The sequence below is a fragment of the Gadus macrocephalus genome, chromosome 4, assembly GCF_031168955.1.
Source record: "Gadus macrocephalus chromosome 4, ASM3116895v1".
Taxonomy (NCBI): Eukaryota; Metazoa; Chordata; class Actinopteri; order Gadiformes; family Gadidae; genus Gadus; species Gadus macrocephalus.
The window spans coordinates 11989047-12016948 of NC_082385.1; the positions used below are offsets into that span (position 1 = coordinate 11989047).

At 45.3% G+C, this 27902-nt stretch overlaps 1 protein-coding gene across 1 annotated transcript; it reads right to left on the reverse strand.

Annotated features, from left to right (window-relative positions):
* Positions 1-1619: 1619 nt before the first annotated feature.
* rc3h2 (ring finger and CCCH-type domains 2) lies at positions 1620-27643 on the reverse strand. The gene is given in 23 exon segments (XM_060050254.1): positions 1620-3099; positions 3744-3889; positions 4310-4517; positions 5105-5189; positions 5569-5818; positions 5997-6161; positions 7768-7920; positions 9205-9351; positions 15246-15571; positions 15982-16166; positions 16589-16903; positions 17330-17442; positions 17578-17696; positions 20076-20208; positions 20806-21006; positions 22134-22207; positions 22210-22266; positions 22269-22307; positions 23406-23594; positions 23597-23638; positions 24696-24813; positions 25410-25728; positions 26997-27643. Coding segments are annotated over 22 exon segments (3435 nt in total). The 5' UTR covers positions 25641-25728; positions 26997-27643; the 3' UTR covers positions 1620-2960.
* Between the last annotated feature and the right edge of the window lie 259 nt (positions 27644-27902).

Sequence of the window (27902 nt, forward strand, 5' to 3'; positions counted from 1 at the left end):
ACCACAAATACAAGAATGGTTGTCAGAAGCTTTGGACCTAAGGGTTATTTTGTACTGTAACATCTTGACCACATTATCAGTGAATCAAAGGCCACCACCGAGTGAAATGAAGGCCCACTCACACATCAGCACAACACACACATTAGTGCAAACGTGTGTATGCGTAGAATGTGTAACATTTCACATGAATACTGCTGCCAAACACACTAATTGCAGCTGTCACCACTTGTTAAAGTGAATAGTGCGGACACCATCGTGTGGGAAGAAAGATAATACAGATATATGTAAACGGTTTCATAAAACAGTATAATATTACACTGACCGACCAAGATATTTTAGGGAGAAATGATGTTGGAATATGTAAACTATAACCAAAAGACCACCTTTGATGACAGTGAAAGTGCGTAGGTAAGATGCTCTGCTTCGAACAGTATTCTGTTGTTTCCCAGGCTCCCGTGGGGTACTGGTGAATTGGGAGTTTGTCATGGGCTTACGGGTCATTTGACTAGCCAGACAATGAAACAGCCTTGTGCCTCTGTGTGTCTGTAAGCATAAGTCTGCACAGGCAGAAGCTTTGTGATTGTGGTGAGTTGAACAGCATCATGAGCAAACATCACACAGAAAAACAGAACAAACTTCAAAACAAGATCTAATAACAACTGATTGGGAAGAACCGATGTTGGAATTCATAGTGAGGGGTAATTTTAGAGTTTGATAGTTAATGTAGATACTAGTTATTGTAAAATAATAACAGTCAACAGCCAACAGTCTATGATAGCTTTCATAAAGCTGCTTAAAGCTGTTCATTTGATATTCTGACATTTTCACATTAAACGGAACATGGGAATGCCGAACGAGGCATGCAACGTATGTCTACCAGTTAAAAAATAAAATGACAGCAACACCTGTGCATTTGACGAAAATAGACAACGGAAGCTACACGCAACAAAAAGAGCATAATGTCAGATGGTGCTTTAGCACATGTCCATTGGGCCGATGACCCTAAGGTTATGTGGCTGAAAAGCGTTGGCCACAGCACAACCTTAATGTAATCAGGGGGAAACAACATGGATGAACTTAACTTGCAAGGCAATGTGAAACCCACAGATAAGGTCACAAGGTGGGTGGGACGGTCAATGTTAATAACTCATCACTCCTGCCAATCATCTCTTGGGTTATTGGAAGCCACAGAGCCTATTGGCCACTTAAGTTGCTACAGGAGAATAGATAAACAAAACAAAGAAATACGCGAGATGAACTTGGTGATCCTACCCTGTATCAGTGAGGCAGGCAACAGGACTGTTCAGTAGTGAAGATCTATGACTCTGTGTGTCTTCAGTAGTGAAGCTCTATGACTCTGTGTCTTCAGTGGTGAAGATCTATGACTCTGTGTCTTCAGTAGTGAAGCTCTTTGACTCTGTGTGTCTTCAGTAGTGAAGATCTATGACTCTGTCTTCAGTAGTCGAGGTCTATGACTGTGTGTCTTCAGTAGTGAAGGTCTTTGACTCTGTGTCTTCAGTAGTGAAGGTCTATGACTCTGTCTTGAGTAGTGATGGTCTATGACTCTGTGTGACTTCAGTAGTGAAACTCTAAGACTCTGTATGTCTTCAGTAGTAATGGTCTGTGACTCTTAATATCTCCAGTAGTGAAGCTCTATGACTCTGTCTTCAGTAGTGAAGGTCTATGACTCTCTCTGTCTTCAGTAGTCAAGGTCTGTGACTCTCTGTCTTCATTAGTGAAGGTCTATGACTCTGTGTGTCTTCGGAAGTGAAGGTCTGGGACTCTGTGTGTCTTCAGTAGTGACGGTCTGGGACTCTGTGTGTCTTCAGTAGTGGAGCTCTATGACTCTGTATGTCTTCAGTAGTGAAGGTCTGGGACTCTGTGTGTCTTCAGTAGTGGAGCTCTATGACTCTGTGTGTCTTCAGTAGTGAAGCTCAATGACTCTGTGTCTTCAGTAGTGAAGGTCTATGACTCTGTGTGTCTTCAGTAGTGAAGGTCTATGACTCTGTGTGTCTTCATTAGTGAAGCTCTATGACTCTGTCTTCAGTAGTCAAGGTCTATGACTCTGTCTTGAGTAGTGATGGTCTATGACTCTGTGTGACTTCAGTAGTGAAACTCTAAGACTCTGTATGTCTTCAGTAGTAATGGTCTGTGACTCTTAATATCTCCAGTAGTGAAGCTCTATGACTCTGTCTTCAGTAGTGAAGGTCTATGACTCTCTCTGTCTTCAGTAGTCAAGGTCTGTGACTCTCTGTCTTCATTAGTGAAGGTCTATGACTCTGTGTGTCTTCGGAAGTGAAGGTCTGGGACTCTGTGTGTCTTCAGTAGTGACGGTCTGGGACTCAGTGTGTCTTCAGTAGTGGAGCTCTATGACTCTGTGTGTCTTCAGTAGTGACGGTCTGGGACTCTGTGTGTCTTCAGTAGTGGAGCTCTATGACTCTGTGTGTCTTCAGTAGTGAAGCTCAATGACTCTGTGTCTTCAGTAGTGAAGGTCTATGACTCTGTGTGTCTTCAGTAGTGAAGGTCTATGACTCTGTATGTCTTCAGTAGTAATGGTCTGTGACTCTTAATATCTCCAGTAGTGAAGCTCTATGACTCTGTCTTCAGTAGTGAAGGTCTATGACTCTCTCTGTCTTCAGTAGTGAAGGTCTATGACTCTCTCTGTCTTCAGTAGTCAAGGTCTGTGACTCTCTGTCTTCATTAGTGAAGGTCTATGACTCTGTGTGTCTTCAGAAGTGAAGGTCTGGGACTCTGTGTGTCTTCAGTAGTGACGGTCTGGGACTCTGTGTGTCTTCAGTAGTGAAGGTCTGTGACTCTGTGTGTCTTCAGTAGTGGAGCTCTATGACTCTGTGTGTCTTCATTAGTGAAGCTCTATGACTCTGTGTGTCTTCAGTAGTGAAGGTCTAAGACTCTGTCTTCAGTAGTCAAGGTCTATGACTCCGCAGCCTGTGTTTGTCTTCTTAGCTTCCGTTGAGCAGCATCTCTGCTCCCAGGGTGGTGGGGGGGCAGCTCCCTGTGTTCCCCCGCCGAGGTGGTCTGGTCCGCAGCATCAGTTTACTAACACCAAGACCCTCCGACATCAAACCTCCAGGGGACATTCTGGAACAGGGTGAGAGAAAGAGAGAGAGAGAGAGAGACAGAGACAGAGACAGAGAGAGACAGAGACAGAGACAGAGAGAGAGAGAGAGAGAGAGAGAGAGAGAGAGAGAGAGAGAGAGAGAGAGAGAGAGAGAGAGAGAGAGAGAGAGAGCGAGAGAGAGAGAGAGAGAGCGAGAGAGAGAGAGAGAGAGAGAGAGAGAGAGAGAGAGAGAGAGAGAGAGATTTATTAGATTGAAAATAGAGTAGAATACTCTTTTGTTTAATTGGTCAATGGAAATTATCTTTGATGTTGTAATGCATCTTCAATACACTACAACATCGAGAACTGGTCAAGAGCAAGTGAAATGAGATTGCAGAACACAAATGTGTATGGAATGATTCATGTAAAAATTAAATAATAATTGTTTGAATGATAATTGAAAAAACCTTTGTGTCATTTCATTTAATGTGTAGTGGGAATACAATATGAATATATGAACCTGTTCCATTGTTATCACGGCAATCTGTGTATCCTACGTGTATCTTTCAGGTTCTCTCAACATGGATCTAATAACTTAACCAACAAACCTAAACCGTCAAAATGTAACCGACAAAAAAACAAGAATGACATACAGGCTGCCGTGCATGTTACCATGGTAACTCACCTGAACGCCATCTTCTTCAGCAGGTGAGCGTCCACCTTGTCTGGCCTGGCCTGCTCGTCCTCAGGGGATGGTAGGGGGACAGAGCAGGATGAGGGGGGAGGTGGGGGCTGCAGGAGGAGGAGGGAGGAGGGGTCCTGAGACGACTCCTTTGAAGACAAAGATCATTAAGTCCTCTGATCCGAAGGATCCAGATTCTTCAGTCGAACCGGTCGCATAGAGAGTCACGACACGGCGTCTTATGCAGGGGCTTCCTGGTCCCGTGAGACCGTCACATTATTCAAGATTGCGATTCATAACTCATATAATATATCTGTTTTATATTTGGCCTAGGCTCTGCAGCAGCAAAGCCCTCTAAGCAGAAAGCTAACATATTTTAACATTGATATTCAGTCCATAAAACTCAACGATATCACAGAAAAAGAAACGCAGGGCGTGTCCCAGGGCCTGTACGTCAACGTGGCTAACGTCAGCCTCGGGTACCGACCCGTTTCCCCACGTCCTCCTTCAGCGCCAGCCGAGCGGCGGTGGCTCTCGCGGTGCGGTCTGCCCGCCGCAGGCTAACTGACCTGGGACTGGACCGGCTGCGCGTCCGAGTCCTCCAGGTCCAGCACCGACAGCTCCAGCTCGATGTCCCGCCCCGGTTCTGTCTGGCCGTGGGCGCGCTCGCTGGGCTGCTCCCGGTCCTGGCTGTAGGCCGTCTGGTGGTGGGCCTGCAGGTCCTCGCCACTCAGGGACCTGCGGGGGGCGGCCAGGTCTGACACGCACAGCTGCTCACTGCACGCACACACACACAGATACACACAGACACATTGCTCAGTGCCAAAATACAACTTGATATTATAATAATATCATTAACATGTAAATCAGTGTCTTATACGATATGATATGATATGAGGGTATGAGAGTCATATGTTACAAACGTTTATAATATCAAAGGCCTTTGTGGACACTCTTACTCTTTGGAAATACGTTGTTTAGAGATATGTTGAATATGGAGTTAGTAGTTATGTATAGAGGCTATATGGAGTTACTAGTTATGTATTGAGGTTAGATATGGAGTTAGTAGTTATTTATTGAGGTTATATATGCAGTTAGTAGTTATGTATAGAGGCTATATGGAGTTACTAGTTATGTATTGAGGTTAGATATGGAGTTAGTAGTTATTTATCAAGGTTATATTTAGAGTTAGTAGTAATGTATAGAGGCAATATATGGAGCTAGTAGTTATGTATAGAGGTTATATATGGGGTTAGTAGTTATGTATAGAGGCTATATATGGAGCTAGTAGTAATGTATAGAGGTTATATTTAGAGTTAGGGCTAGGTAGTAGGTATGTATAGAGGTTATATAGAAGGGATTACCTCTCTAGGAAGCTGGAGTGACTTGAGGAGTCAGAACCTCTGGAGCTCCAGCGGTAGTCGCTGTGATCCAAGTGAGGGACGTAGTCTACACAAAAACATCCCAACACAAGTCAACGCAGGGAAGAGATCAACAAAATACACACGACACAATCTTTCTTTTTTTTTTATCGTTGTGTTTGGCTGCTCTTTTGAAGGACTTCTGTCTACTAGGGCAATTCCTCTTAGTTGTACCACTTGATTCCTCCTTGCATTCTTCCATACATTTTTTACGTGTTTACGTATCTATTAATTCATTAAGATATTTATTTGTTTAGATGTAAAGTGATGCAATGGGTTACATAGGATGGCCGTGGATTGGTTGAAAAATTTTCGAGTTGCCTGTTATGAGACGTTTTGCGGTTACAAATGAACGTTAATCTAATATTCTTCCCCTTTGCGTGGTGTAGGCCCTATCTCTCCCCTACCTCTGAGGCTGATGGGTGTGGTGGAGGCGCTGCCCTGGCAGGCCGTGGCCTGGACAGGGGCGGAGGTGTGGTAGCCGGTCCTGGCCGCCCGGGAGATGGCCCCCCACTTGGAGATTATGGGCCCCTCGCCAAACGGAATGATGGGGTCCTCTTCCTTCAGCCGCCTGTAGGGGTCCAGGGGGGCCAGCCACCGCGTCCCCGCGTCCCCGCCGCCTCCGCTGCCACTTCCTGCTCCTTTGCTGTCCACTTCCTGCGCAAACCACGAAACCCAAAATGGTATCGTATTATTCATGCGTTGACTGTAACCTGTGTACTAACTCATTTATCCATCATCTTTTATTTCATGACCTCTATTCTGAAGTCTTCTGAGGATGAAATCCATGACGTCATTCATAAGAACATGACCTTACCCCCAGAGTCGGCCTTACCGAGCGCTCTGAGCAGGGCCGGGCGGGGCCGGGCCCCTGGCTGTCGGGCTCGAAGGGGCTGATGCAGGGCCGGACGGTGCTGCAGGACCAGGGGGAGTAGTGGGCCAGGCTGTCCTCCGCTCGGAATCGGCAGCCCACACACGGACCCCCACTGTTCTCCACATGCTGCAGGGGAGAGGAGCCGAGCACAGAGGAGGAGAGGCACAGAGGAGGATTGATTAAGGAGAGCAGAGCGATGGAGGAGAGGAACAGGGGAACAGAGGAGGAGGGGAACAGAGGAAGATAGATTCAGGAGAGGAGTAGAGCGATAGAGGATAGGAACAGAGGATTTTAGAATAACAAGAAGAGAGGAGTAGGGGGAGAGGGAAAATTAATAAAAGAAGAGTAGATAATATTGAAAGAGTTGACTAGAGTTTGCTGGCGAGGAGATTGCTCTCCTCATAAAACAAGCAGAGAGGTGAGGTGGCAGTTTTTTTTCACTTTAGGTCTGAAACAGCCCTAACCTCATTGCGACACAAAACAATGCGCACAAAAAAACACAAAGAAACACACACCGACACAAGGACAAACAAGGTGCGCACGGACACGTGCACACACAAAGGCTTTGGTACCCAAACCGCATCTGGGTCTCAGTGTTGGTATCTTCCTACACAGTTGCTTAGCAACTAACTCACGCTAAAATAGCATTGCGGCGATGGCCTCAGTAGAGAGAGAGAGAAAGGAATGAAAACCCACACACATGCTGAAACACACCACAACTACAAGAACAGGTCGTCACTTTCCCTTTCAGTGGGGTCACGGGAACGAAGCCCGGCTGCTTGGACTTACAAACTCTCTGATATCCGTAACATTGGTGGCTGTACATTTCTGCACCGCTGCAGTGTGGATACAGGGTTGGATGTTTCAGACCCTGGGCCAGGATGACGCGACTTAGGGGGCCGGTCAATTTTGGGAAGGGCATTTGTTTTCATAAAATAAAATGCATTGATTTAACAATGCGATAGCCGCAGAAAGGCTGAATCAACAACATCCTAAGGCTACTGTTTCAAAATTGAAGAAGAAGTCTATGATTCTGAGCAATCACATAGCACTAGCAGAGTGCAATTCCCTTTTTAAGAACGATTTTCTGTCAAAATCAGCAGCGGGAGGCGTGTATAAACTGCTGTTTGAGGCTTGTGTGAAAGCCCTGAAAAAGGACTGCTTGAAGCACAACAGCCAGACAGCCAAGTGAAAGACAGATGTAGCCTGGCCAAACATTTTAAACTGAGCGGTCTCGGCCCCCTTAAGACCCCTCATGGAGCTGAGACCGGGGTGAAAATGTGTGTTGACATCAGAACGTCAGGATGATAACTTGGGCACGGTTTACGACATGCGTATAATTGTTAGGGAAATAAATGATTTGTATCGTTTTATTTATTTATTTTGTTTAGTTAGAAGCCAGCCACAGGTGGGTGATATTTCTAGCTATTCTATGAAATTGAATTTGTTATAAAGTATATGGGATCTAGTATAATCTACTTCTGGAAGTAACTTTAGTTATTTATTTTCCTGCCTTTAGACTTTGGACGACAAAATAGTGTCACTACATCACATTCAGGCTAATAGTTATTTGAACACACTTTTAATCCATGTTCATTTACACATGATGCACATCTGATTATTGGCCGGACAATGGGGAGTGAATTATCCAGGGTTGGATTTCACATTGCCAATTCAAGTCTGTTATGTTCTTCCCACACATCTACAATTTCTGACTTCCAAACACTCTTACCTCTGAGCTGAAGTCAACAGTGAAGATGGGGGAGGACTGGGAGGGCCTGTTTGTGTTGCCATGGTGATGGTGGTGATGGTGGTGGTGATGGGTCCACTGCTCCTGCTTCCTCCTGAACAGATCCTCGTAACCGAGGGGAACGTGACCATAGTCCTGATGGAGAGGAGTGAGGAGAGAGGAGAGGAGGAGAGGAGAGGGGAGAGGGGAGAGGGGAGAGGGGAGAGGAGAGGAGAGAAGGGAGGAGAAGATAAGGGAGGAGAGTGGAGAGCAGAGGAGAGCAGAGGAGAGGAGAGGAGAGGAGAGGAGAGGAGAGGAGAGGAGGGGAGAGAAAAAAATAGGGCAGTTGAGTAAAAGAGAGGAGAAGAGAAGAGAGAGGAGAAGGGTGAAGAGTAGTAGAGAGGAGAGAAGAGGGGAAAAATAGGGGCAATAGGACAATTCAGTGACTAATTGACATAGTAAATATCCAATCCATCCAAAAATCATGGTCGATTATTTTGTACATTGTACAATAGTCAACCAATTTCAAACAGAAAAAAACATAAAACACATTAAGGGTTTGCAGAGCAAGCGTGGTCATTAGCTCTCCTGCATTATATTACATTAACTACATCGTCTGGTGGAGACGCCTACGGGATGAGGCTCCGCACGTGGCGGGAGGGATAATGCGAGCAGGAAGCGGCTGTGAGAACGGAGGGCGTCAGAGACGTATATGGAAGAGAGGTGGGAGTGAGGAAGAGGAGGGGGAGGAGGAGGAAGGTGGTGGTGGTGGTGCTGATGATGATGATGATGTATGGCAGCGAAGGTAGAGGTGAGATAACGTGGGTGTTGAGCAGAGGAAGAGAACTTCAAAGAGGGTATGTGTGCGCCGTAATGAATGCGGGGAAAGAAAGTCCGCCATAAGTTGGTCAGATAGCGCCGCGGAAGCGCCTGCCTATATATGGCAGCGGAAGTTGGCGGCGCACTTGCGGTAGCATCAAAACGTGACACGGAGAGCTTGTTAGCTCGCTGTTAGATAGCTAGTTGGCTAGAGAAAACAGCAACACAAGAAACAGAAGAGGAAGATGTGTGTTTTTTCATGGTTTATCTAGACGTGTTTCTATTGGCTTCAAAGCTGCCTGTTCTTCTGCCTGTGTTCGCGTGGGAAGTTGTTTCCCTGGCTTCGAATTAATAAAAGCCATCCAATAAAGGCACAAAATAAATAATTGGTGTGCGTGTGTTTGTATCTGCGTATGTGTGTGTGTGTGTGTGTGTGTGTGTGTGTGTGTGTGTGTGTGTGTGTGTGTGTGTGTGTGTGTGTGTGTGTGTGTGTGTGTGTGTGTGTGTGTGATCACTCTTTTAGGAATCCTGTTCAGGCACATGAAGGATTAAAAACAAGAGACCGACAAAGACAAGTGAAGGATGGTTGATGGAGAGAGAGAGGTGCGCTTGTTTCCCTACCTGGTGCAGCCCTGGGCGGTGCTCCACACCGGAGCAGTAGTTGCTGTCTAAGGAGTTGAACCTCTCGCGCAGCGGCGGCTGGTACACTGACGCATGCAGCACCTCCGGGGGCAGGGAGTTGCTCCTGGCGTCCTCTCTGTGGTACAGCTGGAGACCCGGAGCCGACGCACCAAACACCACCGGAAGGAGGGAACATGAAAGCCCAGCGGCAAGGAGACAGAGAGAACACACAGGAGGAACACACGGTCAAATGTTGTAGGGAACCAACAACATTTGACAAATCTCTTTATCTGTTAACAAATCCATCTATCCATATCTCTCATTCTGTGTATTGGTCTCTCTCTCTGTGTCTGTGTCTCTCTCTGTGTATCTCTCTCCAAGTCTCTCTCTCTCTCTTTACTGGTCTCTCTCTCTGTGTATTGTTCTCTCTCTCTCTCTCTCTCTCTCTCTCTCTCTCTCTCTCTCTCCCTCTCCCTCTCCCTCTCCCTCTCTCTCTCTCTCTCTCTCTCTCTCTCTCTCTCTCTCTCTCCCTCTCTCTTTACTGGTCTCTCTCTCTGTGTATTGTTCTCTCTCTCTCTCTCTCTCTCTCTCTCTCTCTCTCTCTCTCTCTCTCTCTCTCTCTCTCTCTCTCTCTCTCTCTCTCTCTCGTGCGCATGCGTGAGCGTTTGTGGAGATTGTGGTGTCGGAGCGCGACTGTTTTCTCTAAAGGTTTGGTTTTTACATACTTTTTCACTTTTATTTTTGTATTATTGTCACAAGCACGTTTGAGCACTGTTTCGAGGTTTTTAAAAATTCGGCGGCAGCCAGCGGTAAGCTGGTTGTTGGTTGTGCAAAAAAAATGAACACGGGTTTGAGAAATCTCTCGCGCCGGCATGGCGTTAAGGTGCCGGTCGGCGTGGAGTTTTCGGTGGAGGAATGTGGGTTAGCGGCTGGTGAGGTGGTGGGCTGTGATAGTATTAAGGCATTGTCCAGAATGAATGGCGCTGTAGTTATGTTTCTAGACGCCATAGATAAAGTTAACACTCTTGTCGAACGTGGCATCGTTTTGAGAAACACGCAAACTGCAGTTTTTCCGCTTAATAATCCCTCAAAAAGAGTTGTTCTGTCTAATTTGCCTCCCTTTATAAGCGATGACGCTTTGGAAAGGGAATTGTCCCGTCATGGGCAGCTTGTGTCGGCTATTTGATGTATTCGGGTTGTAAATCGCCTAAACTGAAACACGCAGTGTCATTCAGGAGATACGTGTATATGATCCTTAAGGCAGGGAGTGATGAATTGAATTTGGCTTTGAGGTTTAAAATTGATGGTTTTGATTACACGATTTATGCGACTACAGAAGCAATGAAATGCTTCGGATGTGTCAGGCAGGTCACGCTGTGCGCAGCTGCCCGGATAAAGTGACTGCGCCGTTGCCAGGGCCGGCGGGGCAAAGGGCTCTGCCTGAAGCGGCGAGCGGTAGCGGGATGTTAGTGGTCGTTGGAGGTCTGGAGACGGAGCATCAGGCTGAGGTGGCGGAGACCGATAACAGCAGTGCACCTATTCGTTTTGAAATCGTGAATATTTCAAACAGTGTTGATCCAAAGTCAGACGAGCAAATTCAGGCTCAAAGCATTGCGGAAACAAGTCTTGTGGACATGACAGGGGATTCGTTTAATGAGGATCAAATAATGGTACAGGAGGATGGTACGCTTCTTAAAGTTCCACCCACCAAGAGAAAGCAAAAAAAAGATAAAGGGAAAGCTACTTCTGGGCCTTCAAAAAAACGGACAATTGAAGATGAAACAACATCAGATAGTGAGAGGGATTTCTCAGACTCGTCTCTTCCAGAAAGACTAGTTCCAGATGGACAGGGGAGACAGGGATATAGTCTAGATCAAGTAAGAACGTTTTTGGAAAGAACTAAAGGCAAAAGAGACGTTGTGGTTGAAGATTATTTTCCTAATCGTTTGCTGTTAATTGGGACTGTGCGGAAACTAATTAGACAGAAGGGCGGGGATGGTCTTGTAGAGACAGAGGTATATAGGCTGAGGAAACTGGTGCGAAAGCTGCAAAAAAATGATGAAGATGAATGGCCAAACAGTAAATAACAACCTGTTGAGTGGATATAGGCTTACACTATTGATACGTTGCCTCTTGTTTTCAACATTTTTCATAAACATGAGTAGTTTTAGGATTGCGTCTTTAAATGTAATTGGGGCAAGGGACGTTAAGAAAAGGAATTTGCTGTATGAAGTCCTGAAAACAAAACAAATTGCCATTGCTTTTACCCAAGAAACACACAGCAGCAAGGACATTGAGGTTGAATGGCAGAGAGAATGGGGTGGGCAGGGTTTTTTTAGCCATTTTTTAGCCATGTTAGGGGTCGGCTCCTAAAAGTCACTGCAAAATATGAAAAAAACACAATAGTGTTTTTAAATATTTACTCACCAGTTTTGCAAAGGGATAGACTAGTGTTTTTAGATAAATTATCAAGCACTTTAGAAGGCTGCAACTCAACCGATTTTTTAATAGTCGGCGGTGATTTTAACTGCACCATTAGTGATTTGGACAGGAATCACATTGAACCACATCTGCAGTCAAGGAGAATTTTAAAGCGTATAGTTGAAAGCTATGATCTGGAGGATGTGTGGCGTTCTAAACACAGTACTGAAAGAGAATATTCCTGGTCCCACTGCAGAGATAAGGTTTTATCACTAGCGAGGCTTGACCGTTTTTATTGTTATGGACATCACATCCCGTTTTTTAAATCATGTTTTATGTCACCAGTAGGTTTTTCAGATCATTTTATGGTAATTGGCACTGTTTTTATTAGTGGGGTCAAACCTAAGAGCGCATACTGGCATTTTAATACAGATTTATTAAATGATAGGCATTTTAGGCAATGTTTTATTTATCTATGGAGCACCTGGAAGTTGGAGAAGGCGAAATATAGCTCTCTTCAACAATGGTGGGATATTGGCAAGATACAAATACAACAATTTTGTAATCAGTACACTTTTAACGTCACTAAAGACACCCTCAGATCAATCAAAGATCTAGAGGTTGGTATTGTGGAACTCCAGACTATATACGGATCCACAGGAGATCGAGGTCAGATGCATGCACTTAAATCTAAAAAAGCCAAGTTGGCGGATCTGTTGGGGATCAAAGCACAGGGAGCCTTGATCCGGTCTAGGTTCCAGAATATTGCGGAGATGGATGCTCCCTCAAGATTCTTTTTTAATTTAGAGAAAAAGAATGGACAGAGCCGTCTCATCCACTGTCTTAGATCTGCTGATGGATGCGAACTCACAGAATCATCTGATATTAGGAGAAGAGCTGCAGAGTTCTAAATTATACACCTGTGAATACAGCGACAACCCAGACGGTCTAACCCTTTTTCTCAGTAACCTACCCCAGATATCTGAGCAAAAAAGAGCTGAAATGGGACAACCTATTTCAATGCAGGAGCTAACGTTTGCACTAGAGGGCATGAAAAAGGGCAGAGCACCAGGGATCGATGGCATTCCAGTGGAGTTTTTCAAGGCTTTTTGGTCCTTTCTAGGGGAAGATCTTCGGGCTGTTTTAAATGACAGTATGGAGAAAGGTTGTCTTCCTCTTAGTTGCAGGAGAGCTGTCCTCACTCTTCTACCTAAAAAAGGTGACCTCTGTGAGGTTAAAAACTGGAGGCCAGTAAGTTTAATGTGTACTGATTACAAGATTATCTCGAAAGCATTGGCAAATCGTCTGAGGGACGTGATGGATCAGGTTGTTCATGTTGACTATTTGGACATCTCCAACTCATTGGATCTCCAGCTTGGTTTTATTTCTTTGGACCAAGAGAAGGCTTTTGACCGGGTGGAGCACCAATACCTCTGGAAAGTGTTGGAGGCTTTTGGTTTCTCCCCTGGTTTCATTGCTATGATCAGGGTGCTCTATAGTGGGGTTGAAAGTGTACTGAAAGTCAACGGTGGGTTAAGTGCTCCTTTTAGCATTGGCAGGGGTATTCGACAGGGTTGTAGTGTCTCGGGTATGCTTTACTCAATTGCAATCGAACCCTTACTGTGTAGACTTAGGAAAGAGATGAGAGGGGTCACGGTAGTTGATGGTATTGCTCCATTTCTTCTCTCTGCATACGCAGATGATGTTATTGTAGCTATTAGGGAGGATAGTGATGTCCAAGCATTGACCCATATTGTGGAGCTTTATGGAAAAATATCATCCTCAAAAGTGAATTGGGCTAAGAGTACTGCATTAATTGTAGGAAAATGGCAAAGAGAAAGACCAAAACTACCTGAAGGGCTTTTATGGGGCACAAATGGCATCAAGTACTTAGGAGTTCATTTGGGGGATGAGTCAATGGCCATAAAGAACTGGGAAGGAGTGGTGGAAAGAATGCAAGGCACTTTTAAGAAATGGAGATGGCTCTTACCTCGTATGTCATTTAGGGGGCGCACCATTATTGCTAACAATCTTGTGGCACCTGTATTATGGCATCGACTTAGCGTTTTAGACCCCCCAGCTGGTCTTTTAGCAAGGATTCAGGGCATTATTCTAGATTTCTTACCACAAGATGTTTTATATTTATCTAAAGAAGAGGGAGGGCAGGGTTTAGTCCACCTTGAAAGTAGGAAGGGAGCTTTTAGACTAGAGTTTTTAAAAAGTCTTCTTTATGGGCCACCAGCCTTACCATGGAGGCCAGTTGCAGAATTGATTTTAGGTCGAGTTGGGAATTTGAACTTTGGTAGGGAATTTTGCTTTCTTGACTCATCTTTCTTTAATCTTAAATGTTTGCCACTTTTCTATGTGAGTGTTTTTAAAATGTGGAATATGATTGATAAAACTGCCTTGGACTCTAATCCATCACTTCACTGGCTTCTAAGGGAGCCAATTCTAAAAGGAGCACGGTTGGAGATTCCCTGGCAACCTGGATCTCTAATCAGATGTGGTGTGGTGACAGTGAAAACCTTTGTACAACTGACTGGAGGGACTATAGCTGACACAATGGCACTGGCTGCCAAACTGGAGATCCACTCACTTCGCATCACGGAACAACTTCTTGCAAGCCTAAGGAATACGGTATCAGAAGAGGAACATAACCTACTGAAAGACTGGAGTAATGGACTGAAGATACCAGATCAGAATGACCCTTTTCCGCGGTTGGCTGTTAAGGCCAAACTAACAGTCTCTGAGGAGCTGAGCCCTCTTCTGGAGGTGGGGAGTAAGGAGTGGATGGCACTGGACTGTATTAAGGGGAAAACTCTGTATAAAGTGTGTGTTAAAGCTGTGAACAAAGGGAAGCTAAAGACTAGAAAGGATACGCCCTGGAGAGAACATTTCCGGGTCAAAGGAGAGACCTGCCTGGGGCATGTTGCACAAGCCACCGTTGGCTAAAAACATTGGTGATCTTCATTGGCGAGTACTACATGGGATAATTGCAGTGAATGCTTTCATATCTATTTTAAACGCTGCCATTTTAGATACATGCCCATTTTGTTCTTTTAGAGAGACAATTTTTCACTGTTTTTTATATTGTTGCAGATGGACACCGTTATTTACTCTGCTTAGAAGTTTGTTAAATTCCTTTGGAGAGAACTTTAGCGAGCAGGTTTTTATTTTTTGTTTTTCATATGGCAAGATGAAAAAGAAAAAAGGGAGATTGATTAATTTCTTGTTTGGTCAAGCAATACTTGCAATCTACTATAGTAGAAAGCAGAAAATAGACAGTGGTCAAGCTAAAGAGTGTGTTGCAACTTTCAAGGGTTTGGTAAAAGCAAGGATTTTACTAGATTTTAAGTATTATGAACAGATGAAAGATCTGGATTCTTTTAAAAACATTTGGGATGTTGATGGTGTTTTGTTTTCTTTTGTTGATGGTGAGTTACACTTTTTACATGGTATAGGTTAGTATATCTGTTTTGGTAAAGCTAATGTAGCTTTAAAAAAAAGAAAAAAAGAAACAACCATTGTAAATTAAGAAATGTATCAATAAAGTCATTTCTCATCTCTCTCTCTCTCTCTCTCTCTCTCTCTCTCCAATCCTCCATTAACCCCGGCCTCACCTGTGGCCTCCACACCCTCCTGCTGTCGTACAGGGGGGCGTAGACGCAGTGTCCCGCCGCCAGGGGCCCGTACTGATGGTGCGGCCCCGGGTGGGGGTGGGCGTGGTAGGCGGGGGGCCCCAGCCGGTCTCTGGATGGAGGCGCTGCGTACGCAGAGGAGGAGGAGGAGGAGGAGGGCGATGAAGAGGAGGACGAGGTGGAGGACTGATGGGGGTCTGCGGGGTAAGGGGAGGGGGGGAGGTGTGACTCCTGCACGTTGGAGGAGCGCAGGAAGCGGGCCAGACAGGGCTTGTGGGGCGGGTGGAGGGAGGAGGGGTAGAAGGAGGCTGGGGGAGGGAGAGGAGGAGGATCCACAAGGGTTGACAAACACAGAGAGGAGGAGAACGGAGAGTAGAGGAGTGGAGAGTAGAGGAGATGAGGACGAGAGGGAGGAAAAGACGAGACAAGAGAGGAGAGAGAGAGAAGAGAGGAAGAGAGGAGATGAGGAGAGAGGAGGGGAGGAGAGGAATGGAGAGGAGAGGAGAGGAGAGGAGAGGAAATGAGAGGAGTGGAAAGAGAGATGAGGAGGTGAGATTAGCAGGGAGAAGATGAGAGGAGAGAGGAGGATAGGAGAGAATAAAGAGTTTCGACAAGAGGAAAAACATAAAGAACACAAGATAAACGACAAGACACAAGACCCGAGGCTAGTACAGTTGCATTTAGTATTCATAATAATAATTTAGTACATTTGACTCACTGGAGGTCTGGTAAGGATGATTTTCCTGGTAGTACAGCTCTGATGTCTGAGAAGGCTGTGTAGCCCGGAGCAGGAAATGCCCTTGTTTGGGCATGGAAGCGCCACACTCCTGGTGTCCAACGGTTGCCATGGAGGACAATGGGGAAGGGTTCCTCACCGGGGTCCTGGGAGGAGAGGCCAGCGCCCTGGGGAAAGAGATAACCATACACATAGAACGACAATAAGAGAGAGCTGATCCATTTATAGCAGATTATGAATAATATATATGATGTTGATGTTTGATGTGAGATGATGTTGATGTTGCCTTGCATCAAAAGAGATGCAAAGAAATTAAGAATTTTACTAGGTCTTAACCAGTTCATTTTATAAGCTTTCACCTTTTCAATAGTGTATATTTGTAGTGGTTATACATTTAATTAGAAGGGTACATTTGTAACAATTTAATTTAGTAGCTTTTTTATTTGATCTTCATCAAATTGATCTTCATTCCATATCAAAATCCCCTGTTTATAAATGTACCCTGCATTGCGTAACGCCTATCTAAACAACATGCAAGCATCGACCATCTAGAGGCAGATACAGGAAACATAAAGGAAACAGGTCTTACTGTTCCATGGAGCCTGCGGAAGACCTGCTGGACCCAGACAGCCCGGCGGAGTCCCCCCCGGCCCCATTGGCGGTCCCCCTCATTATCTCCTCCGTTCCCGAGGAGCTCTTCAGGAGGAGCTGGGCTTGGCACATCGCCGTGGGAACCGTCTCTGAGGCAGCGGGCCCCGCCTTCTCCAGCGTCCTCTTGTACGCCTGGCCCTCCCCCGCCGACAGCTCTTCCCCCTCACCGCTGGTCACGGTCTTACCCATAATCCCCTGGGACAAGGGGAAGGGGCGGCCTGCGCTGCTGATCTTCTTGTTTCTCAGTCGGAACCTGGGGGGCGAGCAGGAGAGATACAGGGATGAGTTACGGTAGAGAGACGGTGTAGAGTTACAGGAAGGAGATAGTTAGGAGTTACAGGAAGGAGATAGTTAGGAGTTACAGGAAGAAGACCGTGATGAGTTACCGGAAGGAGATAGTTATGAGTTACAGGAAGGAGATAGTTATGAGTTACAGGAAGGAGATAGTTAGGAGTTACAGGAAGGAGATAGTTATGAGTTACGTTGATGATTGACAGGAGAGAGACGTTGATGATTGACAGGAGAGAGACGGTGATGATTGACAGCAGAGAGACGGTGTTGAGTTAAAGGAAGGAGACCGTGATGAGTTACAGGAAGGAGACGTTAGGAGTTACATTTGTTTCAATTACACACATGCATGTTATGGTAGAGCGTGTGTGTACATGTGTGTGTCACCTACTTTTCCAACTCATCCTGTGTGTGTGCGAAGGTGCAGCTGGTTCCTCTGGGACAGCCCCCTTGCTGGCGGAGGTCCCGACACATACTGGTCTTGTACTTGCTGTTGGCCTGAGGCTGAACACAAACCAATGATTATTGATTATTGGTCTCCAGTAATCATACTAGTCTTATACTTGCTGTTGGCCTGAGGACGAACACAAACCAATTAACACGTTGGTCACAAAGTCATGCTGTCACACATTACTTTACCTGTGGACTTTCATGGTTCTTCTTGCTGAAGTTCTGGATGAACTCCACCAGTCCCTGGATCACCAGCTTCACCGCTAGCATCACACTCTCTAGATCCTCCCACGAGGGCGCCGGGGCATCTGCATGAGGTAGAAGAACAGAGAGTTCATCTACATGAGGAAGAAAAGAAAGAGTTCATCAACATGCAGAAGAACAGAGTTAATCTACATGAGGAAGAAGAACAGAGAGAGTTAATCTACATGAGGAAGAAGAACAGAGTTAATGTACACGCAGAAGAACAGAAAGTTCAGAAGAAGAACAGAGAAAGTTAATCTGTTTGCAGAAGAACAGAGAGTTCAGAAGGGAGAGAGAGAGGCACAGGCAAGATATTAAATTTAATATTTAATATCAAATATGAAATCCTGCAAGGCCGACCCAAACATTAAATCAGTATTAAAGTTAAAAACTGTCAATATCTTTCTTATTCCCCATCACTTCTACAACATTTATACATATGATTATAGTAAAATTATATTGTGGCAGCTAGATTTCCTGTTCCGAGTGTTATGGTATCAACTGTCTGGATTACCGCTCATTATGGCTATTTTTTAATCTGTTTGTAGTTTGGCCGTGGTGGGTTTGGACAACAAGTAAGAGCAGCATATAGTTGGGTCCATGAGCAGTAGCATGTCAGGATGCTGGAAGGAATGAGCTGACGGTCATTGTGGGGTTGTGACTATGAAACCTAATCGAACAGGTTAAAGGCAAACATTTGTCAAAACTCTAAACAAAATGTTCCCAACCACCCTCGTCTATAGATGGACCGACCATGTGGTTTGACCCTGGTCTATAAATGGACCATGTGGTTTGACCCTGGTCTATAGATGGACGATGTGGTTTGACCCTGGTCTATAGGTGGACCATGTGGTCTGACCCTGGTCTATAGATGGACCATGTGGTTTGACCCTGGTCTATAGTTGGACCATGTGGTTTGACCCTGGTCTATAGGTGGACCATGTGGTCTGACCCTGGTCTATAGATGGACCATGTGGTTTGACCCTGGTCTATAGTTGGACCATGTGGTTTGACCCTGGTCTATAGGTGGACCATGTGGTCTGACCCTGGTCTATAGATGGACCATGTGGTTTGACCCTGGTCTATAGGTGGACCATGTGGTCTGACCCTGGTCTATAGATGGACCATGTGGTTTGACCCTGGTCTATAGTTGGACCATGTGGTTTGACCCTGGTCTATAGGTGGACCATGTGGTCTGACCCTGGTCTATAAATGGACCATGTGGTTTGACCCTGGTCTATAGATGGACGATGTGGTTTGACCCTGGTCTATAGGTGGACCATGTGGTCTGACCCTGGTCTATAGATGGACCATGTGGTTTGACCCTGGTCTATAGTTGGACCATGTGGTTTGACCCTGGTCTATAGGTGGACCATGTGGTCTGACCCTGGTCTATAGATGGACCATGTGGTTTGACCCTGGTCTATAGGTGGACCATGTGGTCTGACCCTGGTCTATAGTTGGACCATGTGGTTTGACCCTGGTCTATAGGTGGACCATGTGGTTTGACCCTGGTCAATAGTTGGACCATGTGGTTTGACCCTGGTGTCCTCAGACATTTGAACTCATTTTATTATCATGGAGATCAGAATCTGCCCTATGAGTAATCATCACTGAACACCAGGTCCGCCAACACACAGCTGCCAGAACAGAAGAGAATTTAGATCACTTACTATTCTATTAAGATATTTTTAAAACCTCCTCTTGGTATTGTGGCACAGTGACATTTTTATATAATTTTATATGGTAAAAAGTTTTTTATGGAATGCTCTTGCTCAAATGCTTGAAAAAAGATAAACAGGTTCTTGAAGACAAGTAAAACAACGATGAAAACAATGTTTAATGTTGACTTTAGGCTTTCCAGAAAAACGCCCACTGAAAAATCAGTCGCCATGGTTACGGGACCACGTTTTCAAATCGCACCGAAACCATCCGCCAACTTCATAGCAACATCATGAAACATGTTTTCACAGCCTCCCTGTCTGCATGTTGGCCAGTCCAACAGTGTAACATCACCGATATGAAATCAAATCAAATCTCTACTTTAACAAGGGTGCTCCTAACTATATAACAATATATCATCCATCCATCGTAAATCTCCCATCATCAATCCATCCAACCATTATCCATCCACTCTTCATCCATCCATCATCCATCCTTCATCCATCCATCCTTCATCCATCCATCCATCCATCCATCCATCATCCATCCTTCATCCATCCATCCATCCATCCATCCATCCATCCATCCATCCATCCATCCATCCATCCATCCATCCATCCATTCATCCATCCATCCATCCATTTATCAACCACCACTCCATCATCCACTCATCATCCTCCACCCATCCATCAGTCCATCCTCCACCCACACACCTAGCCTCCCTGAGCCGGTGCAGTGGATTCATACTGGGCGCGACCCAGACAGGTCCCCCAGGTGCTCACCTGGGTTGTGGTCGATGTTGGCCAGCAGCTCCAGAGGGGCCCGCAGGCTGTTGAGGTTGGCGGGGTCTCCGGTCCTCTGCAGGACGATGGTCAGTTCCTGGACACTCTTGGCAAACGACTCGGGAGACTGCAGCTACAGCGGAGTGAATACATATCATAGACCGTGAGGTATGGCGGGCACAGTGGACAACGGGTGAAGGTCTCATTTTCACAAAATGAATGAAAAATGTGGTATACTTTTTATGCATGCAGTGTAGGTTCTGCTCTGTTCATTGTATCCACAAAGAAACCATGGTTTAGCATTAAGGAGCTGGTGGGGCTCAGGCATAACATAATGGAGACGTGGACCTGGGTTTTTCCAGCCAAACACTCAAGCCACTACACTACCCCCTTTTTAAAAGGAATAAAAACCTTTATATTTCAAACTTTAATATTACATTTGCATTAACATTTAGAGCATTCAGCAGACGCTTTCATCCAAAGCGACTTACAACAAGTACATTTGTCCGAGGAAAGAGAAACAACTATGTATCACTGTCAGTACATAAGGATGTTCATAGAACCAAGTGCCAGCCCTTACAATGGTTGGGTAACCCATTTCCCGTATACTACAAAGATACCTAGGGTAAGTTGCTACACAATGCTAAGTAAGTAGTTGCTAGCATGACATTGGGATGGAGTTGTCCTCATTATACCAAACGTCATGCTAGGTTTGGAGCGTGAGAGGCACCTTGTCGATGATGGACTGCATGTGGGACTTGTGGACCAGGTCGCCGTAGAGCAGGGAGGACCACTGCTCCGGGGAGATCCTCAGGCCCGCCTCCATGGCGATGTGGACGATCTGCGCGTCGTGCTCTCGCCGCAGCGCCTCGTACGACCGGAACTCCTCCTTCAGCTGCATCAGCGACGAGTCTTCATCTCGCTTAGTCACCTGCAGGGCACAAGCCAGTCCCCTTCACATTACATCAGACGTTCACCTCCGCATTAGAACCGTCCATGTTTTGTAGGACTATGCAACCCAAACTAAAGTACATTCTGTTTTAAAGCCATTTTATATTGATAACTCGTCCACGCTGGCAAGCCTCACATTTCAACCAATAATGTCAAAGAATGATATAAATAATGGACTATAGATACGCATAGCCACACAGGTCGGTTTAACTGAGTCAAATGTAGGTAATTGTTTGGCTTTCACTTGGTGTCTTCAGACTTGAAACTCAAAATTCTGATCAGCTGAGGGGAATGTTCCTCTCATCAGAATCTGCCCTATGAGTAATCATCACAAGACACCAGTGGATACCGGGTTTAAATTTCCGCTGTTCATTTACAAAGTCTTCCCCTCGACTGCTTCTTTCTTCTCTTTCTTTGCAACCCTCTGTCTCACAGCAGCAGACTGAAGGAGCCTTTGGAAGTGTCATGAACCGTATTCTAAGCAGTCCGTCTTTTTCTCTCTCTCTCTCTGTATTTCCCTCTTTCAGTCTGTCAGTCTCCCTCTTTGTCTCTCTCTCTCCTTGTCTACTTGTTTGATGAAGCCCCATGGACTAGCGTTTTGTGACTGGGAACACTGTCGTATTAAGTAAAAGAATATTCACCACAACACTAATCTATAGCTGAGTCAGCGTTTAAAAGCATAATGAGCAGCGCTAGTCCCTGATGACTTCGAATGACTCAAGGTTGTAAATGAGGCTCTATTCTAGTCTCCTCTAATCAGGTCGTCTACCTGTTTGCAGATTGTAATGAAGCATTATTATAATAATGCTTCATTCAATCTACAACAGAGTTCTAACAACACAGTCAGGCATTTTGATAAATGAACAATGTGCATGTGTGCTTGTGTGACAGCATGTGTGTGCGCTGTACCCGCAGCGTCCATGCATGTTGTTTGCACAAGGTATTGCTTCACAGCACATGCAGCCAGTATAGCGGTCAGACATAAATGAAATCGGTGAATCTGACGCGTTCAGCCCCTGTGGCTCACACAGGCATGTGGTTGGAGGTGAATCTGACGCGTTCAGCCCCTGTGGCTCACACAGGCATGTGGTTGGGCCGTGGCCTTACCTTGAAGCAGGACGCCCGGTAGAGGAGCTGCACTACGTGTCCGATGCTGGTCTTGGAGGCCTGGGGGAAGCGGCCTCCAGCTTCTGGACCACAAACAAAACCAGGACCTTCCTGGACAGCGCTGAGCCGTCTCCAGCGCCAGCAGAACCAGCTTCAACGCATCCTCCTGCATGGCTGGGGGAGAGAGAGAGAGAAAGAGAGAGAGAGAGAGAGAGAGAGAGAGAGAGAGAGAGAGAGAGAGAGAGAGAGAGAGAGAGAGAGAGAGAGAGATAAAGAGATAAAGACAGAGGAAATACACACAGACAGAGAGAGAGAGAGAGACACACATAGAAAGAGAAAGAGAGAGAGAGAGAGAGAGAGAGAGAGAGAGAGAGAGAGAGAGAGAGAGAGAGAGAGAGAGAGAGAAGAGAGAGAGAGAGAGGGGGGGGAGAAGGGGAGAGAGAGAGGAGAGAGAGAGAGAGAGAGAGAGAGAGAGAGAGAGAGAGAGAGAGAGAGAGAGAGAGAGAGAGAGAGAGACAGAGACAGAGACAGAGAGACAGAAAAAAGAGCAAGTGGGAGAGATTGAGGACAGTAAATTAAAAAATATGGGTTTGAGATTCCAGAGAAACAGTGATGAAAGTGTACCCAAAAACTATGAACAGATGTAAAGTTTACAATGTACCCAATATATAAGAGACATAAAATGTGGTTTGACCCTGTTTACAGATGGACCATGTGGTTTGACCCTGGTCTATAGTTGGACCATGTGGTTTGACCCTGGTCTATAGTTGGACCATGTGGTTTGACCCTGGTGTCCTCAGACATTTGAACTCATTTTATTATCAGAGAGATCAGAATCTGCCCTATGAGTAATCATCACTGAACACCAGGTCCACCAACACACAGCTTCCAGAACAGAATACTATAACAGTTCTATAACATAATATAATGTTATAAACTAGAAATAAATTTCAAAATAACATAATGATAAAGTATTATGATATATTGTTATGCACTGTTACAACATCATTCTATATAATGTAAGTTGAATAAGAAGTTGTTAGATAACATAACATAGTGTAATCTAATATGCTATAATATATTTGAATATAACATAATATAATGTTACACAATGAACTGTTATATAAACATCATATTAAATAATGCAACACAATAAGTTCATGGTATATAACATTACATAGTGCAATCATAAGACACTGAATAAGAATTTACTGTAATGTTATATAACATTGTGTAAACAAAGTGTCCGGCCCCCCGTGGGCCCCAGCTCACCCGGCCCCAGGAACTGGCAGCCCCGGGCCCGCACCGCCGCCCAGAGGTTGGCGGAGAGCTGCTGGGGGTTCTGGTGCTGCAGGATGAGCTCCGTCACCGTGCGTTCCCCTAGCGACCGGCCCGCCCGCATCACCCCGCACACGCCCCTCCTCCTCACCAGCTGGCAGTTCACCATGGTAACAAGCTTCTCTGCATGGGCCGGCTGAGCAGGCTGGGGCTCAGGGCGGCCGAGCCTGGTGGAGAGAGAGAGGAGAGAGAGAGAGAGAGAGAGAGGAGAGGAGAGAGAGAGCGAGAGAGAGAGAGAGAGAGCGAGAGAGAGAGAGAGAGAGAGAGAGAGAGAGAGAGAGAGAGAGAGAGAGAGAGAGAGAGAGAGACAGAGAGAGACAGAGAGAGAGAGAGAGAGAGAGAGAGAGAGAGAGAGAGAGAGAGAGAGAGAGAGAGGAGAGAGAGAGAGAGAGAGAGAGACAGAGAGAGGAGAGACAGAGAGAGACAGAGAGAGAGAGAGAGAGAGATGAGAGAGAGAGAGAGAGATAAATTCAAAACATTACTGGCAATACAGTGATGGATCTGATGGATCACCAACAGAAGATATATAGATGGACCATGTGATCTGACCCTGGTCTATAGATGGACCATGTGGTTTGACCCTGGTTTATAGGTGGACCATGTGGTTTGACCCTGGTTTATAGGTGGACCATGTGGTTTGACCCTGATGTCCTCAGACATTTTAACTCATTTTATTATCATGGAGATCAGAATCTGCCCTATGAGTAATCATCACTGGACACCAGGTTCACCAACACACAGCTGCCATAACTATTTAAAGAATTTTGACTAAACGACAAGATGATTTACCATCAATTATCAATCAGTATTTTAGCATGGAAAATACAGTAATAATAATAATAATACATTTAATTTAGAGGCGCCTTTCAAGACACCCAAGGTCACCTTACAGAGCATATAGTCATCATTCAAAACTATGTAAAACAGACTAGGAATAAAAGGAAAACAGAGGTTAAACATGAAGAATAATAATAATTAATAACACTCAAAGACGCCTAAAGTGAAGGGGGGACCTCACTAACCACCACAGTACACATGGTTCAATGTATAGTATTGGAAATGAACAATTGCATACAAGGGCTATCACTATCGTTCTTAAATAAATAACTGTAATCCTACATTGTTATGGTCCTACAACATAACTTCCATGTTGTTGACATGTCCACAATAGAAGGACCATACCCACTAGTGTTATTATGATCATTAACATTATCCAACAGGTACCTTTGGCTCCACTGATGGGCTTCAGGTACAGAGCTAACTCCTCCACACACATCCTGCAGACCTCGTAGTGCTCCGCCTCCTCAGCGCTGCTCAGACACACCGGCTGGACGTCCGGCACCTGAGGAACCGGAGAAATGCTACTTCAAAGACACATGTACTCGCATGTAGAAACTTATGCACACTGCAAACAGACAGTTGTTCTGCATGTGTCTCTCTGCTGACTCTGGACTTATATTGATGCAAGGCTGCTTTATTTATAGATTTGTTTATCATTTATAAGTGTATTTATGATGCACCTTTCAAACACAAAGAGCATTCATAGTGCTTTTCATGAGCATGACTCCCATAAAGGCCATTCAAGGATTCATTCAATTGTTGCATGGACTTGAATTCAAGGGGGTTGTAATCACACACACACACACGCTCGCACACACACACACACGCACGCACACACACAACCACACACACACACACACACACACACACACACACACACACACACACACACACACGCACGCACGCACGCACGCACACACACACACACACACACACACACACACAGACACACACACACACACACACACACACACACACACACACACACACACACACACACACACGCACACACACACACACATGCACACACACACGCACACACAAAAACGCACACGCAAAAACAAACACACAGACGCATACACACCCCAGTCCCCTCACCTGAGCCCCCACCAGCTGCAGCAGTGCGTGGTTGAGGGGTAGCAGGTGGAGCTCCGTGCTGATGGGGGTCTGGTCGAAGGGACAGGCCTTGCGGTGCAGCTTGTGCAGGCAGGTCTTGCACACGGTGTGGGAGCAGCCCAGGCTGATGGGCTGGTGGCCGCTGCCGTCAAACTCATTGTAGCAGACGGGGCAGGACAGGAACTCGGTCCACTGGGCGGCCTGCACCGGCATCCTGGGGGCAGCGGGGGGGCGAGGGGCTGGACGTCAGCGGGGGGGCATGCTGCCTCCCTCACGACCACGCGTGCTCACCATGTGGATCCTGGACAGGGGGAGGGGGTGAGGGGGGAGATCGGGTCATTTGAAATGGGGTCGCAGACGGCGGCGGTGTTTACCACAGGTCCGGACCCAGAAGTGGGGCTCGGTTCGCACACAGGGTCGCAGCGGGTCGGAAGTTGAACTGGATGAGCATTGGCCAAAATCAAAACTCACCCACCCCAAAGAAAATCCCTTCCTCCTTGAAAAGAAGGAAGGGATATAGTGATATCCTTTTTAATGATAATAATAATTATTATATATATATATATATATATATATATATATATATATATATTTATCATCATTAGATCATCATTCATTGTATTTATAATTATATAGGATAAAGCATTGATGAACAATCACCATCGAGTAATGTTAGTATTTGACCTTTTTGACATTGAGAAGAGAAGGCATTAGGCTTATTTTAGTGGAGAGAAATATATTAGGTGGAGCCAAAGGATCCTGTGGCTACATGTGGTTGTAAGTTGCAGCAGCACTGTCTGATGCACCCACCGGGCATAACATTCAATCAAGCATTATTATTATTAAATATCAATGCCCCGTTAAGAAAACTTTAATAATCAATAAGCAACAAGCACACAAACTGGCAAAACGTCCTCTCCCCGGTTGAAACCTGTTTTTAAAAAACAGAATACAAAAGAATACACCTCATGTTTAACTGGTCGTACGCTGCTGATCTATGCTGATAATCATTATAAAGTTTCTCCGAACCTAAAATAAAAGCGCCAGAATTCTTGACCCTTGGAACTTGTTCTTGTACTTGTTTTCTCAAGTAGGCCTCAGAGTTCTGCAGCTGTCTACTACAACTGTCTTGATCTTAACCAACAGCTGCTGGCAGCGACACAAAGGAGCGCTTGTTCACATTTCGGAAAACTTTGTAATACATTTACTTAAATCGTGAAAAAATCTACTGAGTCCATATGCATAATAGTCTCAGATTGACAATCAAAGTAATCCTCGATTGCCTCGGAAATAGATAGGCCTACACGTGGTAGAACTTGTTGTTTCAAGAGAGAAGTCACTTCCAAACACCATTGCTAATATGTTTACGGATACAATAGTTTGACACTAAAAAGTATAGACTACATGAATAAAAACAATTTCGATTTTATCATAAATTTGAAATATGATGACCTATTGACCTAGGCTACTTCACATACCACTGGATATATGATTTAGCAATACAGTATTACCAATAAGTCAACAACAGTGAATGATAATGGCAATAGATGTCGGTTAAATTTTGTTTACCCTTTGACCCATGTCTTGACTAGTTTACACACCCTTCTGTGGTGCGTCTCCGGGGGTCCGGCCGCGGTGCATCGAAGCGCGCGTGGAAGGCTCCTCGCGGGCGTCATATTTCTCCAAGCCAAATATAGGCTTCTACCAATTACCAGATAATGTTTCCCAAACTGTTTGCAGTAACTGCTCGAAACACCAACCAAAAGTTGTGGTAAAACCACTCGTGCAATAAAAACGCAGTGGTTTCGAATGGAGGGCGAAAGAAGACTGAGAGTAAACTGCTGCCAAGTTGGGAGGAGGTTAACCGCTTTGTTCCCAGGCGGAACAGAACGGGATGCTCCGAATTAGCGTTATAGGCGGGAGAGAGGGCGGGACACACGGGCGAGAGAGAGGGAGGATCATATGGTGATATCCGTTTAAGTTCAATGTTTGAAAACTAATTTTGTCAAAATTGCATATTTCTCTCCTTGTTTTTATTGTTTTTCTCTCTCTGCTGCTTACAGTGGTGTCCAGACATAATAGGAAGTGAAAGAAGCCGGAAATTGCCTTGCGTAAGACCGGGATAACGCTACAATTCAGGATCTTTTCTCAGCATAGTTGAGCTGAGACTCCTTGGCGGCAATAATGGCTACGATTCATAAACCTGCCGAAACACGTCGGCCGCACCTGTTGCTGTCCCAAGCAACTGATACAGCATATTTTTGTTGAGCATTCAGAAGACCTTAAAGTTTCACCTTAGTCAATATCGTTGCATACAGGCTTATGTGGCAGGTGGCAAAACTCATAAACCCGTTTAACTTGAGGTCTATTATTCTATGGGATTATATACCTTTATTGTAATTATAAATTAGTGAACCATCTGCTTATTTGCCATTCTGTCTTTTGTGTTTCCAAATCAGGCAGATTATAGGCCAA